General features: G+C 43.2%; 1 protein-coding gene across 2 annotated transcripts in view; it reads left to right on the top strand.

Moving 5' to 3' along the window:
* Nucleotides 1-2,186: 2,186 nt before the first annotated feature.
* TGFBR2 (transforming growth factor beta receptor 2) overlaps nucleotides 2,187-16,821 on the top strand; it is a 61,584-nt gene continuing 46,949 nt past the window's right edge. Inside the window, exon 1 of one of the 2 annotated variants that reach the window (XM_082328654.1) lies at nucleotides 2,187-2,534. In XM_082328654.1, coding sequence (XP_082184780.1) covers nucleotides 2,441-2,534 — 94 coding nt within the window. In that variant the 5' untranslated portion in view covers nucleotides 2,187-2,440. Of the gene's footprint in view, nucleotides 2,535-6,463; nucleotides 6,486-16,821 lie in introns of those variants that run through there. The other variant, XM_082328656.1, reaches the window with a different exon arrangement.

The raw sequence follows: 16,821 nt of genomic DNA, 5'->3' as shown, positions 1-16,821 counted from the left end.
TTCAACTTCCATGTTGACCTTTGGTGACAGTTACTCCTCCACTGAGGACATCCAGGTAAGATATATTCCTTCCACCCAAAAACTTTCTAGTAGCACCTACCACTCTCATGGGCTCTCTGAACATCCAAAGTGCAGCTGTAGCGCAATCCTCACTGCATGATGTGTCTGTGGAAATAGAAACAATGCTTAAATGGAAATAGCAGACTTCTGAAATGCACTTGTAGCAAACTCCTCACTTACTGGGTAACATGCGCCTTATCACCTCATGTGAGAGAGAGCGGCTGTGATGCCAGGCTGCAGTCAGGGATGTGAGACCAGCCCTCCCCAAGGCCTCCATCTCCTGCAAGCCCTTCTCCTACTCCCAGACCCGGGATGAGAGAGGCTGGTCAGAAGGTGCCCATGTAGGACAAGAGCCATAGCACTTGTGTGAGGGAGAGAGTTGCAAATGAGGCAGAGGCCAGGTTGCCAAGTCACGCCTGGACTGTGACAAGTTCAAATAGTAACATTAAATCTGTATTTAACGGTTTTTAAGCTTCTTTTCGTATTGAAAGTTAGTCACCAAAACTAACAGAAGATTTCAGTACACACAGCCAACTTTCTAAGCAAACAGCAACTCTTTGGCACCTGCAGCTTGACAGCTACAAGGAGAGAGAGAAGTGAATACAGCATACAGGATACATACTGATGGGGGTTGAGAAATGCTTTTGTTTAAGTGGATTACTGAAAACACAGCCAGCTTCTAGCACAGAGCTGGTGCACAGGAACTGATAAGAACACTCCAGTCTGTGCTGAAAGGGGAGTTCAACATTTTTCTTACCTCTGGAAGGTGGCGACTGAGTGAATCTTGACTGTATTTAAAGGGGGTGCGGGAGAGGAAAACGCTCTTGGAGAGGTTTATGAGAACTTGCACCATAAACTGGGACTGCACAGTGAAAATATGCATTTAGGGAGTTTTTAAAACTAAATTTACATAAAATCACAATGAGATTTTTTATGTCTGTTATAGGCCAATTAAATGCATTAGGCAAACATTTCTAAATTCATACAGAGTTGATCTGGGACATTCAGAGCATGATTACGTATATTCCCCCTGAGGCCTTAGCCCTTTTTCTGAAATACCCAAATCTGTACCTCTACCTAGTGTTGTAACCAAGACGAAAGTGAAAAACCAAAATTTGAACAGGCATTCTCAAATTATTCCCATGTGCATCAGTTTACCTTTCAATCAACACCCAGACATTTAACTCAGAGAGGAAGGAAGACTCTCTGAACCAAAAATGAGTCTCAAGACAATTGCTGGCTATGCAGTGGCTGGATTTATATTGGCAGAAAGCTCAGGCCTTATTCAGGTTGAGAGTCTAATGGTTCTTATAGTCTCTCTCTGGGCCATGCAAAGCTGGCATCACCGGTGTGGTCATACTCCCTGAGTCCTATGTGCAATTTCTCCCTTCTGGAGAAGGCAAAATCTCCGGTGAAAGCTAAATCTGCTTTAGAGGGGAATGGAGATGAACTTCATCTGTGTCACATACGCAGCGTTTGGGACTAAGTGGTGTGCATCCAGCCCATTTGGGAGCAAAATGCAAAAAAAGAGGCAGGTGACAATTGTTGCAGTCAGCTTCAACATCTGCAGGCTGAGTGCCCAGCTCGTCTGTGTGAACGTTTCCTGTTATTACCCTGACTTCAACCTCCCCTGCCCCCTGCTTTAGTTCATCTGGGGGTTACGTCCGTCTTTCAGATACCAGGTCTGCAGAGGGGGAAAGAGGCTGCAGCAGCATCGATAAGGACAGGGATACGGATGCAAGGCGGAGATCTGGGAAGCCCCCGTGCCCCAAATGACAGGACTGGGCCCTTGTCAGCTCGTGGGGAGAAGGGCCTGTCCGAGCTGGAGGGTTCCCGCCGACCTTGAGCCCCCTCGCAAGCCCCGCCGCCGCTCCGGGGCCCGGCAGCGCGGGCGGGTGGTTGTGCCCGGTCCCCGCCTCGGGAGGGAGGCAGGCGCAGGGATCCGGGCTGCACGTCGGGGCTGGCCCCGGCGCGCTTGTGGTGGGAGAGCCAGACCTGAGAGGGGCTGGCCTCTGGCAGATGATTGACACGAAACTGGGTGAGGTTTCATGTTAAAAAAAAAAAAAAAAAAAAAAGAAGAAAGAAAGAAAACGGGCGAGCGCAGGGGAGGGGGTGACTGTGGGAAGGGGGAGAAGGAACTACTGTAAGAGTAAGAAAGTCCTGCCCAGCTGTTTGGGAAGTTTAAGATTTCCTGTTTCCCCTGCAGCGCCGAAGTGAAGTTTTCAGTGAGTCACCCGCAGTCCCGAGCAGCGGAGCCGCGCAGCCCGCTCCCCCGCCGCCCTGCCGGCCCCGCCGCCGCGGCCTCCCCCGCCGCCCGGCCGGCCCGGCCGCCCCCCGCGCCCCGCCCGCGCCTCGCCGTCTATGCCGATCCGGCTCCGCGATGACTCCCCGTCGGCCGAGGAGCCTGCGGCGGCTGCTTCTGCGCGTTTCCCTCTGGGTCCTCATGGGCAGCTCGGTCCCCGCTCTGCTTCGGGGTAAGTGCGCGCCGGCCCGCCGCTCCCGCTTGACAGTTGCCGGGGCCGGAGGCAGGAGCGGGGCAGGAGGCAGGCGTCCGCCGCGGGAGGGGGGGACGCGGTTGCTAAGAAAGTTTTGAGGCTGGAAACATTTCGGGAGGGGTGAGCGTGTTTGTTTATTTGCCCTGCTGGAAAGTAAGCGGGGAAGAAAGGACTGGGAATCTGGGGGCTTCGCGGCAAAACCCGAGGTCCGTCCGTGGAGGGAAGAGGGGGGAGAAAAGAGAGGCTTTGGCAGGAAATGCTGCAGGGTCCGGTCCGGCCGGAGGAGCCCGGAGAGGGCAGCTCGGGAGCCGACTGCTGTCCCCGGGGGGAGCGGCTGCCCGGCCCTGCAGCTGCTGCGGCAGCTCCCGCACCTGGTGCCGGGCCGCACCGTGTGCCCGGGGGGAAGCAGCCGGCCCAGGGGGAGCGGGCCCGGGGGGAAGCAGCCGGCCGCGGCCCGCGCCTCCCGCCCCCTTCGGTGCGTGCTCGCGGGTGCAGGATCCAGCCCCCGGCGCGGCTTTTGCCTTGCCCTCTGGGATGGGGAGCAGCTCGCCCTGCACTCCCATAGGGAGAGGGGCTAGAAGGTGCCGCGGGCGCTACATGGCCTGAGCCAGTGCGCGGCGGCTCCCAGAGCTGAGGGCCTGTGCTGCGGGGATCAGCAGTTGCTTACCAAAAAGTTATTTTGCATGTGAGTTTCTGCCTGCAGCAGAATTAAGCCGTGACTGTGAGCAGTTGGACTGAGAGTAGCAGTCATTCCTGTAGCATTTAGTGCTCATGTTGTTTGATTCACTTCTAATGATACTTTACATTCCTTATTCTGTTTTAACCAAGACATCCTTAGATAGGTTTTTGAGGCTGTGGCTTGCAATATTCTTCATAGGATAATTTGGAATGTACAAAGAGCTTAAAGTGCTGCTGCAAAAACAAGGTCCCTGCCCTGAGGAGCTTTCGATCTCACTCCTACCCGTACTAACCCACATATGTGAACTAACATCTGTAACTGCAAAGTTGGGCCCTAAATCGTGTTGCAGTGCAACTGCTGAACCTAAAAAGAGAACATCAGATTGCAGCACAACTACATCTGAAACAGTTTTGAAGAATTAGGTAGATTTCTGAGATGTCTTGTGATATCATGTCTACTTCTAGTCTTCAGGTAAGATGTGCAGACACCTGAGCTTCTACAAACTTTGCTCTGTGCCCTCTGGTTCTCCCTTGTGGTCCATTCGTGGTCAATAACGATCTCAAAATTGTTGCTAAAACATAACAACATAAACTAGATAGCTCTTGTATAGCTACTGCCAATAGCTACGTTGAGTATGAATAACTTCATGCCTCATTAATAATCCTGTCAAAGTCAACAGGTTTTACATACCTGCAAAGTTACTCATGGAAGCTTAGGGCAGATGAAAAAAAACAGTTTAAGAATAAGACACTGTGGTGTCCCAGGGCTCAAAATGATATTAAGTGTGAGGTGTGCAGCTTCTTGTTGATTTTGAGACATATTTTTACTATTTCTGATTAATATAAATCATACTCAACTAGTGATGGCTTTTATTTTGACCCCAGCCCCAAATTTTTTGCAGATTCCCATTGCAAAATGCTTTAAATGAAAAAGCTCCACTTTTGTTAACCTTGTGTTATTTACTATTATGCTTTTTTTTCACTCAAACAGTATAGACAGTCTCAAACTACAGGTAGATTTTAAAAATGGACATAGCTTAAGAATTTGTTCTTCTTTCTTGTCGTAGGTCCAGTGAGGAAAAAAGATATATAGATTGGTTACAATTCAGCATTTTTCATACTGATCTTCTTCTACACCCTACAGTAACTAAAGCTGAGTAGACCTGTTGTCAGATAATCTATCCTATATCTCCAAAAGTTGTTTTAATAATCACCATAGGATTCTGTTGTGTGTATAACAGGAAGAATTGGTCAGAAAACAGCAGTTCTGTGAGGGCAGAAACTGTGAGGTTTGGATATTAGTTGTTATTTGGCATCAAAATGAAAACTAGAGCTGCCAAATGTTTGGGGAAAAACAAAACAGAAAAAAGAGCTACTTTGTAATAATCAATAGCTCAGCAGTTCAGTGAGGATGAGGCAGGAGAAATACCAGTCTCAGGAGACCTCACTTCCCAGGTATGCCTACTAACCAGCTGGCTCTTGTTGGTGAAGAGGTGAAAGCCCTAGCTAAAATTTCATTTTAACATTCTTCACAGCAAAATATTAGACAGGAATAGCATATTCCCATAAAGATTCTGAAAAAACAAATACATGAGCAGGTCCAAGAGGAATTGTCTACTTTGAAAAAGATGTTCTCATGTCCTATACTACACACAAGTAATTGATATTTTTTTCATAGACTAAAGGGACAAGGTATTATTTTTTTGGAATGATTGTGAATGCTATAGTGAGCATTTAATCAATAAATGGCAGTGCAAACCAGCAGTTGCCCACATAAGAAATCTATGCTGCTGTGTCCAAGTGAATATGAATCTGTAATTTATCTTTGGGGTATCAAAACCAGAAATTTGTTCTTTGGGATAATCTGTGTAATAATTGTTCATTTCTGAACATCAGGAACTTAATTTCTCCATTCAGCCAAACTCTACTTGCATTACTGTCTCCTTATCTTTTAAAAGCCATATCATAGGCAGTTAATTTTATAGTAACAAAATCAAATTTAGAGCTTCAGATATTTGCAAGAGGGAAGTATGAGAACAAACATCTTCGTAACATGGTGGAACATGTTTGTAACATGATCAAATCGAAAATGCATTCCTGCCCCCCATTAAAACTGGCAAATTTCCAGCTATTTCAGGAGGGAAGTAGGAAGAGAACAGAGATATTGTTGCATTTTCTTCTATTCATGGGGTACCTTTGAATTCTAAGACTTTTATACCTGAGACTTTGAAAATCACATTTATTTAAATTGCTATTTTGAGCTCCTTGGCATTAACACGCTTCTATAATATTCAGGTGCTGAATTCCATATAGGAATGGTTTCTATTAAAAAATGATGAGCCAGATCTTAAGCTGGTGCAAATGAATATAGTTCCATTAGCATCAGTGGAGTTACGTAGAGTTATAGCATATAAGTTTCCTGAAACAGTTTCAAAAGTAATTTCAAAAAAAGGGCAATGGAATAATTCAGATTTTTTCATATTCATAATATTTTTTCACTTATATTTTATAAACACTTACTCTTATATGATCTACATTTTGAAGCAATGCTGTTTGGCTAAATTAAATACTCCTTTCTGGGATGAATTGTTACAGTTTCATATAATAGTGGCTGATAAAAGTTGTCATTGTGACAAGGTTAATTCTGAACTTAGGAGCAAAGACAGTGTCAGGCTCTTACCAGAAGGAAAATTCTTCATGGTTTGGTTTTGGGTTTTTTTTTTGTGTTGGTTTTTTTTGTTCAGGACTAGGCTTTTAGAAAGGAGTTGCTCTTTTGAGGGGAGAAAGAAGAGAGTGTAGTATCACCGTAGCACCAGTTGTTGGAGTTTCCCATGCTTGTATTTCCTTTGCAGGATATTTTTAAGATGATATTTTTGCATTTGTGGCATAGGAACTTTTTTTTCTCAATAAGGTATGTCTGTGCTATATGAATTTTGCTGGCGTTCACTTCGTATCACTGTCACTCCTCTGACTTCAGAAGAGCTGTGCCTCACTTACGGTATTGCAAGAATGAGCAAAACCAACTGGCTGGGCCCAACTTGTTACTCTCTTGGATTTTGCATAACCAGGTGCATTTGTATCAGCTAGGTATGAAATACTATCACCAGTGCAATGACAGCTTTTGATCTGAAAGTCGTCCGTGCAGTTTCCACACTGGCTGGCATGGCTACACTTGAGTTTTGGTGGCACAGTGAAAGTCAGAGCTTCCAGCCACCTTTGTGGCCCCACGATCCTGGGCTCAGCAGGAGGGAGGTGAGTTGTTACAGTCCTGGTCTGCCCATGGTCCCCACGGTCCCACTGGCACCTGGTGAGCAGAGGAACGAAGGGATGTCCTGAGGCGCATGGGAGACCAGCGGTGCTGTGTCTCCTTTGCCACATAGGAGCCCTTTGACTCAGGGAGCATTAACCAGGTAGGCAAATCCCAGGGATATTAGCTAGTTTGTGTCGCCAGAGCATTGCAAACTCAGTAAAATGGACTAAGATACCAACCAGTTCTGTGCAGGTGTTGGAGAGTACATGGGGTTTCCAGCATGGAGTAGTAGAGAGCCAGTCCTGTTGTGAGAAAGAAATTTGGCTATGTCCTAGTCTTAAGAGATTTAGTGCTGAGATTTTGGTTTACTTAATAGGTCTTTAGCCTTAAATTTTGTTGGAGTTAGAGGGTTTTTCACTTCTTTTTTCCTATAGGATAATGGGAACTGGTTTTAAAACTCTAATAATCAAGAATAAAATAAAAGGTCATGACAAAATACTTGTGCTTTTTTATGAACCATAATTCTGGAAGGTTAAAATAGACCAAAATAAATCAGAAAGAATATGCCTTGTTTTTGACAGACTAGTTAGAAGTCCTTTTGAAGTTTAACTTCACTGGCAGGTGGAAGTGGTAAGACTTGTATTAAGAAAGAGTGGAGAAACTTCTTACTACAGGGGATAGATTGCTTTTACAGCAAGGAGTGGGCATACACACTGGGGCAGGGCATTTGTAGTTAAGGCAAATGCTGCTGACCTGTATGCCACTGTAAGCAATGAGTTGATACTAAGTATTTGCAAGATTGGGTTCTCAGTGGCCCAGCTAAGTCTTCAACGGTTATTTTTCACAGTATGTCTTCATTCTGGCATAACGACAGAGCAGCAGCACTGACGTTGGTTGAGTACAACCATTTATATCCTACTGCCTGAAAGAACACAGATTTAGTTAGTGTACAGATGTTTAGGGTAAGATATTTAGAGAGAGCAAACCACTTCAAACACCATCGACTGATGAAAAACTCATCCAAACTAGTAGTTAGAGCTAACATATCTCACCAGGAGTTGCTTCATTCTATTTCTGTTGGTGACGGCATGCCATAGTTTTTTTGTGTCCATTAACTTCTATGGATTTAAGCAGAATTTAAATTGGAGCATGTATTAAGGAGTTTGCCCTGCAGTCCGTACGGATTCCTGAGTCGGGGACTAATGTCCATTTGTTTGCATTGCTGCGAAGTTTAGCGACTGTTTCAGATTTCAAGAAACAATAACATTAGCAGTGGCAGGAGAAATACTAGTTGTCGATTTGTCCACGTTTGTGCATTTTTTTTTTTTTTTTTATATGCCATTTCCTTGCTCTTTGTCTTGCTCTAAATGCCATTGTGGTTGTTACAGCTGGAACTACCTGTCCTTTTTTTTTCATATGAGTTTTAAAGCCTTTTCACCTCTGGGAAGATCGTCTGGGGAAGGAGTAGTTTTCCTTTGCTCAAACAACTGGTATTTAGCAAGAACTTCCTGCTGGCATTCATCCCTGAGTTAATCTGGTTAGAATTAGAGCTGGTTGAGAGTTTTTGACACTGTTTTTCATGGGAAAATGCTGATTTGTCAAAACTAAAACAATTTGTGGAAATGTACCAGTTTCCATTAAACTTTCATCAGGAAACCTCCCCCCCCAGTCCAGGATGGAATTTCTGATATAGAAAGAGAGAGAGAGAGAGACATCATCGTTAATCAATAATTAGAATAATCACTGGTTGGGGAGGAAAGAAAGGCTGGATCAAGTGCCTGGTCTGGCTCATAGGGTGCGCAGTTGAATCTAGAGCTCCCCCTATCCACTCTCCCCAGGATACTGAAGGGCTGTCACTCTCGTCGTGGATGCATGCACAAACACCCCCCATCCACTGCTTCGAATGATTTTGCTTTCACTTTGGTGGTGAATATGAAAATGTATGAAGTGTTACAGCACTCAGTGGGGTAGGAAAACCATTTTCCTGACAGTGTTTTTTAGGTTGACCTGTAGCCACGTGTTCGTTTTCTGGCAGTGCCCTGGATGACTGGTGTCTTCTTCTAGTCTTTGTTTCATATCATAATAACAAGCTGTATTCAGAAATTTCTGTCATGCAAAGGGACCACAATTTTTATTTCTAAGTCCTGGTAGTCTGATTCCAGGATTCTAGTTCTCCACTCATCCAGAATAGTATTTTGGCAAAAATTTGACTGAAATTAATAAATTTCAGGAACAGATAGAGGAGTCTGCTTCCTCACACTTAAAGCATCCTTCAGTTTACAACCCAGCAGATACACCACTACAATGACACCTAGGGTTAACATTGTGCCTTTGAAATGGTAATCTGGAACTAGAGATATTAGAAAGCTGTCTTCTATTTCCTGTACACCTTCTGTTTGTACCCAAGGACTTCGGCCTACGCCTGCAAAAGAGCTGTTGCCCTGCTCCGTAAGTAGACATCTGAGGTTTTAAGATAAAAAAGAAAGACTTATCAAGCAGCCAAAGCTGTAAGCTCAGCCAGTGGTATGAAAGGCACACCATATTCTTTCTGGCTCGTTTATAGTCACCAATAATACAAGTTTTGAAAGATAGCCTCTGCCTTCTGTGCAGTTGATCGGTTCCTGCAAAACATTGCATTGGTATACCTGTGGGCTTCATTTAATTCAGCAGTTAAATTCAGTTAAAAAAAATCATCTACGCAGAAGACATTATAAAATCCATCTTTTGTTCTCAAGGTTGTGGTGGCTCTGTCAGGGCTTAGGGACTTCCTTCTGTTAGAAAAGCAAGTGCATTTGAACAGCAGAGCAGCAGGAAGGTTTCACAGTCTTACTGCTCGGAGCAACATTTTCCAAGTAAAGACCCAAGTGTGGTTCTTATGTGCCTGGGGCACTTTAATGGGCCTCTTTAAAAACTAGCATTGTGCAAGTGGAACGCATGCGGGGCCAGACTGTCAGCTGGCATAAATCAGCTTTACTCTGTTGAAGGCAAGGAACCTGCCCTGATTTATACCAGCTGAGAATCTGGCCGTGGAATAAATAATAGGCAACTGTATGTTATGAGATGTAATTCCCTTGAGGGGGCTTTTGTGATATCAGTCTTACAGGAGCCAGAGTGATCCAGTCCTCTTTCTTGGAGCAAAAGAGTAATTTGACTGCAGTATTTTGAAGTCCTCAGAACTTTAGGAAGAGATTTCAGGCAGTCGAGGGAAAGAAGATGCTTCCAAACTTCTTGTAATGTACCATTAAGGATTTTTGCCCAGGAAGAATCATGGGAGGAGAATTTGGGAGGATGGAGATGAATTTATTTGGGATAGGTAGTCCGTAAGAGGGATGATTTCTCATCGAGACCTTTCCTTCAAAAGCACTCGTATACATTTCCCAAGCTGTATGAAAACTGAAGCTGCCTTGTCACTGATAAGCTGCTAGTGCTGGTGTAATTAATAAGGAAGCAAAGTGGAGAATGGGAAATGAGGACTAAGGGGCAAACTCCTCCTCAGAATGTGGATGTGGTTTTTAATTTTGTTTAAGGTTTCACCCAGAAGGGTCATAAGTGGGCCGGTACTCATTTTATTGACTTAGACAGAAAAGGCAGTTCAGTTAAATTTTCCAAGAGTTCACCTGTAGTTCTCCTGAGTCTAGATATTTTAGATGTGAGATGCAGGTGCGCCACCTCCCTCCAGTTTTAATCCTGCTGTGGATTCTGCAGCCCAGAATGGGAGTAAGCACATCACGCATATACGGCACCTGTTGGCACGGTTAGGTGGTGCCTGGGGCTTTTGGATGATAATGTGGTAATTTTGTAGATTTCATCTCATGAACTAATATAAGTACATTTTTAATGTTGCTGTACAAGAGGGTGAACTTTGAAACAGACCACAGGTGATTACTAATGGATTATCACTTCTGGTTATTTTCAGGGAAGGCAGCAGAAGCAGCTGTCCAGGATTCTTTTGTTTCTTGAGATGCTGATCTGGTCTGATCCTTGAGGTCTAATTAGTAGCTCAGATTCTGTTGACAAGTCACTACATAAAGCTGTAGAACAGCAGTGGTTTTGATAACACGGCTGTAATACTTAGGCAACAGTTTAACAAAGGTCTTAGTGCTCAAAGGGAGCTGAAATTTCTTACCATTTTGACTGCTACCCTGTTTTTAGTGTTACCTGGCTGTCCTGACTAACTTCCATATGCTTTCTTTGGGAGCTCTGTGGCTGGAGCAAATCTGAAGTCATAGTTATATCAGGACTTATCATACCTTGTGCACTTAGAGTGCTCCAGGAAAGTAGTGTGTGTGAATAACTTCTGTCCATTAAAGTGCATGCTTGGGGAAATATGGTGGATGTAACTAGACTTTTTCCCTTTCCAGATTTTTCTCTAACTGGCTAGACTCCTAAAATATTCCTTCATTAGATAGTCAGTATCCATTGTGCAATTTCAGGCCAGTGCTAAGGGGAGGTCTGTAGCTGCATGTTAGTTTATTTTACTTCAACTCACTGTAAAGCTACTAATTAACGTGGAGTAGCCTTTCTCTGTTATGCTGAGCAACACATTACATAGGCTGCTGCTTCTTTTTTTTTATCTTCTACCCTAAGATGGGCTGCATTGTAAAAATATACATAATTAAGGATGTACCTTTTTCATTATGTTATCAATAGTGATAAGGTGGAATGACAATAAATTCACGTGCAGGAGTTCAGCATCTGACCAACGCTGAGTTGTTTCTGGACTTCATGATAGCTGGTTGCTTCCTGCTCTCAGGATGCTCCCCCCTCAGCTCTGTACCTATCTTAAGCTTTCCTGTAACATGACCGGGTCATGACTCCAGGGCGTCCCATTCTTCTTGAGAAACTCATGGGAAGACAACAGGAATGAAGAAGTAAATCTTTGTGTGTTTCGCTAATGGGAAAAATTTAATGAGGTTTTGAACAGCACAAATTTGTCAATCTGTGATCAGGAACCCATGAAGATTTCAAGAGAAGAGCTGTCATATGCAGGTGGTGGCTGATCCTTTATTTCCTTTGGCTGGTTCTGCCTGCAAGCATGCAGCAATTACCCTTCTCATTTGTCTCCTGCATACAAGGAGATCTATGATTCTGCAGTGACTGTGCTGTGGCAGTTGGCCAGCTGCCCTGCTGTGTACCTTATACCTCCCCACAGTTCCCATTACCGATTTTCACGGTTGCATTGCCTCCTTTTCCTGCAGTGGTTAGAGCCTTTGCCCAGAAAGTGGGAGGCCCATGGTCATGCCACTCCTCAGCCTGAGAGTATCTAAACTCCATCAGTGATGGACTCTGAGAGGAAGGATCCTTGGTGGCTGAGACTGGGCAGGGCTGTAGAGGCGGCACTCTGCAGAGAAAGGGTTGCCGTGTGTGTGGGTGGTCTCCCGAAGCATGTCAGAGGAGAAGAAAGCCTGTTCCCTGATGGATTCATTCATTATTCCAGCCCCTGCAGGGTGACTGATATTCTCTCCAGGGAGTTCACAGCACAACAAAGAGAGACTTTACATACAGAATCTTTTTTTTCTTTTTTAAACTGAAAACAACCATTTCTCATCCTCCTGAAAAGATCAGAGAGGACCATGTAATAGTCATGACTTCGTAAGCCTCTTTATTGAAGCTTTCACAAAGTAACTAGGTCAGCAATACGTGCTTCTGGGCTATTGAACTTCCCCTCTTCCCCTCAGTCTGTTCTTCCATTTCCTCACCCAACTTTACCACAAGGGATTGCCTTAAGTCAAAAATGTGGGAAGCTGATCCTTTTATTGCATTTGTAGTATTCTCATCTGGTATTTACAGTGCCAGGCCATCAGGCTTGCAAAGCTGGCGTAGCCCAAGTTTGCGTGTAAACAGCAATACCACATTGTCTGGTTGTAACTAAAGCCATATCTGCTCTCTCTTTGTCTCTAGGTAATAGAAACAGGAAGATGTTCAGCAGGAAAAGATTGGTGAACTATTCTGGAAAAGGGAATACAACTAGAAAGTGTTTCTTCATCATTGTTTTGCCTTCTCCTTCAACTCCTTTCTCACACACTCCTTACTTCTCACATTTTATACTTTTGCCTTGAAATTTTTGCCTGGCTGGGAGTCTTGCTGTTCCCACTCTTCCCTGAGGCCACACTGGTACCATGAATATTAGTGCAATAAGAAGCAGCCTAGAGCTTCCCATATGTACATGTCCCCTGTCTTTAATGCGTATAAAGGAAGATAAAAATGTGATTCAAATTAAATCACCAAAATCCAGGAACATGGGATTCAGAATGAGGGCCCAGGCATATCCCATGTAGATTTTGAGTTGTTTAAAAACTAGGCACTTGACTGTAGAAGGAAGATATCAAAGTATCTCTATTAGGCATGAAGCTTCCTTCCGTACGTGTTGAAAAGAGTTACAGGCTCATTCTTTTATATGGGAGGAGGAGGCAAGACGTGTTGGTGACTTGTAACTGAGAACAGCTTTTGCAGTGAGCAAAAGCAGTGAGCTGGGAAGTGAGAAGCCTGGGCTCAGTCTCTTAGTCTCTGGAGACCCAAACCCGGATCTCCAGCTTCCCACGATGCCATCCATTGTGTTTTTGATGCCACTGTTGAACTTCAGTACAGTTATTTGTATCCGAATTTCCACAGTTTCAACTAGTTCTGCTTAACGTGTCAAAAAAATAATACATTGATGTGTTAATTACAGTTTCTATAGACAATTATATAACTTACGGGAAATGAACAGAGATTGTTTCAACACTGTTCTATTGTGATTGGGAAATTGAGGTTCAAAGACAGTAATTTCTCAACAGAAATTCTGGATTAAAGCCCTTAGAGCATCCAGAAATTCTCATCAGCCTCAAATATCTTGCCAAGTTCAGTAAGATACAATTAGCACTTTTTTCTCCCCTGTCTTTCTCAGGTTAAAAGGCTCTGTGCTAGGAGCTGCCAGGGAATGGTGAAGCACAAGGAAGCTTTGGTAGCTTGCTTCAGTTTGACCACTTAAGGCCTAACTCTTCCCTCAGTTGTCTACCTACATATTATTCATGGTTCAGCCAACTTGCACTTCCCCTAACTGGGCTTTTTTGTTCTGGTGACTTGCAGTATGATTGTCAGGCACATACCTACTGGTGGTTTGAAGTCAGAAACGTATTGGCCTTCTCATGGGTGAAGGTGGGTAGCAAATGCTAGAAGCAAACCACTAATTATTTGAAGTACCTTACCCTTGAAAGTTAATGACAGGGCACATTTACCGCTATCGTAACCACATAGCTTGAAATAGAAAACACTAACACCTGCCTTTCCAAGCTGTTGCTTAGCATGAGTTGTTAGACTACTTGTACAAGTATCACTCTTCCCTTTAAAAGGTGGATTTTGTTTTAAGTTTCCATTTTGTGCTTTTGAAATTGAGGCGTAGATAGCTTTGACCAGGGCAGTAACTTCCACTCAATTGTCCTTAGGCCTGCAGTGGGTTAGGAAGGAGGTGGTACTGTTTGTTTAGGGAACCATACTGCCTTTTTAGCATTTTCAGATAAGAGCGTAATGTTAATGATTGCCTGCCTTTTTGAAAATGACAGACTGTTGTGGTTTTGAACATATGAAGAACAAAAGAATTAGGAATGGTACCTACAGCTGCTAGTCCCTGGCTGAATACAGATTTGGTCAGATATGCAGGCAGTTTGCCATGCCTTAATAAGATACCACACATCACATAAACACCAGTAATTGGGAGCATTTGCCTCGAGGCAAATGTAAGGTAGTGCAACTTAGCTAAATCTGCTCTGCCAGAATGCTAAGCTGTGGGTAGGAGAGCTCACATGGAAGTTCACCACAGTTGGTTGATGGAGAATAAGGTGTTAAGCTGTGCTAACTTGATATTTTAGCCTCTGCAGCGGATGAGATTATGAAAGGTGAACAAGCATTCATTCCAACAAATAAAAGCTGTAGGTGAACTAAATCACTCCAGAAACAAGGTGTGCATTTTTAACAAACAGGGTAATTTCATGATTAGAACCCTGCCAAGGGATGTGATGGAATTCCCAGTGCAAATCTCTAAATCAAGACAGGGTTTTGCTTGCTAAATATATACCCAGAGAAGTTAGGTCTTTGCAAAACTAGGTGAGTGGAATGACTTTACTTGCAGAAGACTAGACTGGGAATATCATCCCAGCCCTTCCTGACATAGAGGTCCTGTAACCTATGAATCTGTGATGCAGCAGTTTGCCACCACCAGGCTGGTATCACTCACGTCCCTCTCAGAACTAGGGCTAGCATCTCCAGAAGTTACAAACAGTTAAGCTACTCTGCTAACTAATCCTGTGCAAGGATATTTCAAATATGCATGAGTTATAAAATTTTGCATCCAAGGAATTAAAAAAATGTCTCTATTCCTACGGAGCACTTTCCTCTGGTATAACCTAAGCTATTACTGTGTTTGGAAAGCTTGGAATTTTTGTGTCTTGTGAGAACGCTTTTTAAAACATATTGTGTTCTACACGAGTGCAGTATTTATGAAAAACGCCAAAGTGACAGCTTTAGAGAATGAGCTGCCCATGTCACTGAACAGTTACACCAGAAACCATAACGAAGCATGCAACTGGCTCCTGATGTTTAGAAGGATGCTGAGTGGTTCAGCTACTACGGCCATGTTATGCACAGCCTCTTCAATAACAGTTGTTGAAATAGTATTTTCATGACATAATTATTAATCCACTTGGCATTTGATTAAAATTATCAAGGCATTTCATAGAAGCCCTTAGACATCCTGCTGACTATTACCGATTTCTACAGTTGAATAAGTGCCCTCCAGATGAAGGATGATGATGTGCTATATGACCAATATCCAGAAACATTCAGTGACTCTAAACTGTTAAACATCAGCTAGTATAATTTGACATAGCAGCACTCAGAAATCGCAGATTAGCATCTGCTGAAGATCTTACCCTAATACATGTGACAGTAAACATCTTCTGTCCTGCTGTAGCAGGATAAAGAAATGTTATGCTGTTGCCAGAAATGAACTGCACCATTTAAAAGTTTGTGAAGTGTCATCATATTTTGCTTTTTCACTTGTTAGAAAAAATTGTTGAAGTAATTGAATGAAATTTGAGATATTCAGAGGAAAATTAAGAGGCAATGGAAGGTTTGCTTCTGAGCTGCTGCTTGATAGGCTTGGTCTTGTGTTTCTGTGTTATCTCTTCCCAGCTTTCTCCCTGAAACAATTCCTTCAATAGAAGTAATTGTTTTGTAGACACTTAAATCAGTTTCTTTTTTGCAATATTTTTTCTAATCAAGCTTGTCAGTGTATATGCTGTCTTGGAATGCTGCTGAAAGATTATGGTCTTGAGAATGACTTAAGATATAGCTTGAGAACCTGAAAGAGTGGGTTTACGGAAACAATGACCATATCAGGAGCAACTGGGAGGGGAAAACCCTAGAAATCCAACTCCATGTGTACATTTCACATTCTGAGTTTATTTACAATTTTATTCTGCCTCATCATAAACAAAGTGGAATAGTCTGCAGTCCCTCACACATCTTCAGGCAGGTAGACTAAACATTTTATACTGGCAAGTTCCTTCCCACTGAGCTGCCTCTAATGTAGGAAATGTCCTCACCTTATGCTGTAACGCCAGCCGACCCGGCTGGGGGCTGGCTGCCGAAAGCAGTGGCTAATGTTGTATTGTTGCATGGAGAGAGAATTGTTGTATTCCTACATGCAGATTTTTTAGTGTCCAGGGCTGATTTTTTTAATGTGGGGGCTTACCTGCTGGACCATGCACACATGCGGAAAAGACTGTCCTTAAAATAATCCGTTTTATAGTATAGTGAATGAATTCTTTGCACATGTGATTTAGAAATAATAGCAAAGATAAAGACCTTTCAGTGAACTTTCAAGGGATGTATTTATGAGTAAAAATCCTATTTATTTTAGAATGGGCATGTTTCACCCATGGCTTTTATTTTCCTTTAAGCGCAGTAAAATTTCAGCCTCAAATAGAAATGAAGTAGCTGACAACTCTTTCCTTTATTTCAGCAGGATGGTATTGCCAGCTACCGATTCACAGTCTCAAAGGTAACTCGAGGGAGTCATTTGCAAATGCATTAAAAGCAACAGCCAATACCTGGGGGGATATGTTAGCAAATTTACCCTTGGCAGATAAGGGAGATGTTGCTTTGTTGGTGGAGAGACTTCTTTACCAAGAAATCTGATAACTCTGTAACAGCATGCCACACCAGTAGGATTTCTGCAATAGAAGTCAGCAAAAGAAAGTTTTCCTAAGGTTGAATATCATTAGAAGTGTGTATTTTCATGCATGTGCCCTTTTCTCAATACTCAGTATATAATTCCCATTAACGGTTGTGGAAGTTAGA

This window comes from Platalea leucorodia, assembly GCF_965183815.1.
Source record: "Platalea leucorodia genome assembly, chromosome: 1".
NCBI lineage: Eukaryota > Metazoa > Chordata > Aves > Pelecaniformes > Threskiornithidae > Platalea > Platalea leucorodia.
This window is presented reverse-complemented; position numbering and strand designations above follow the sequence as displayed.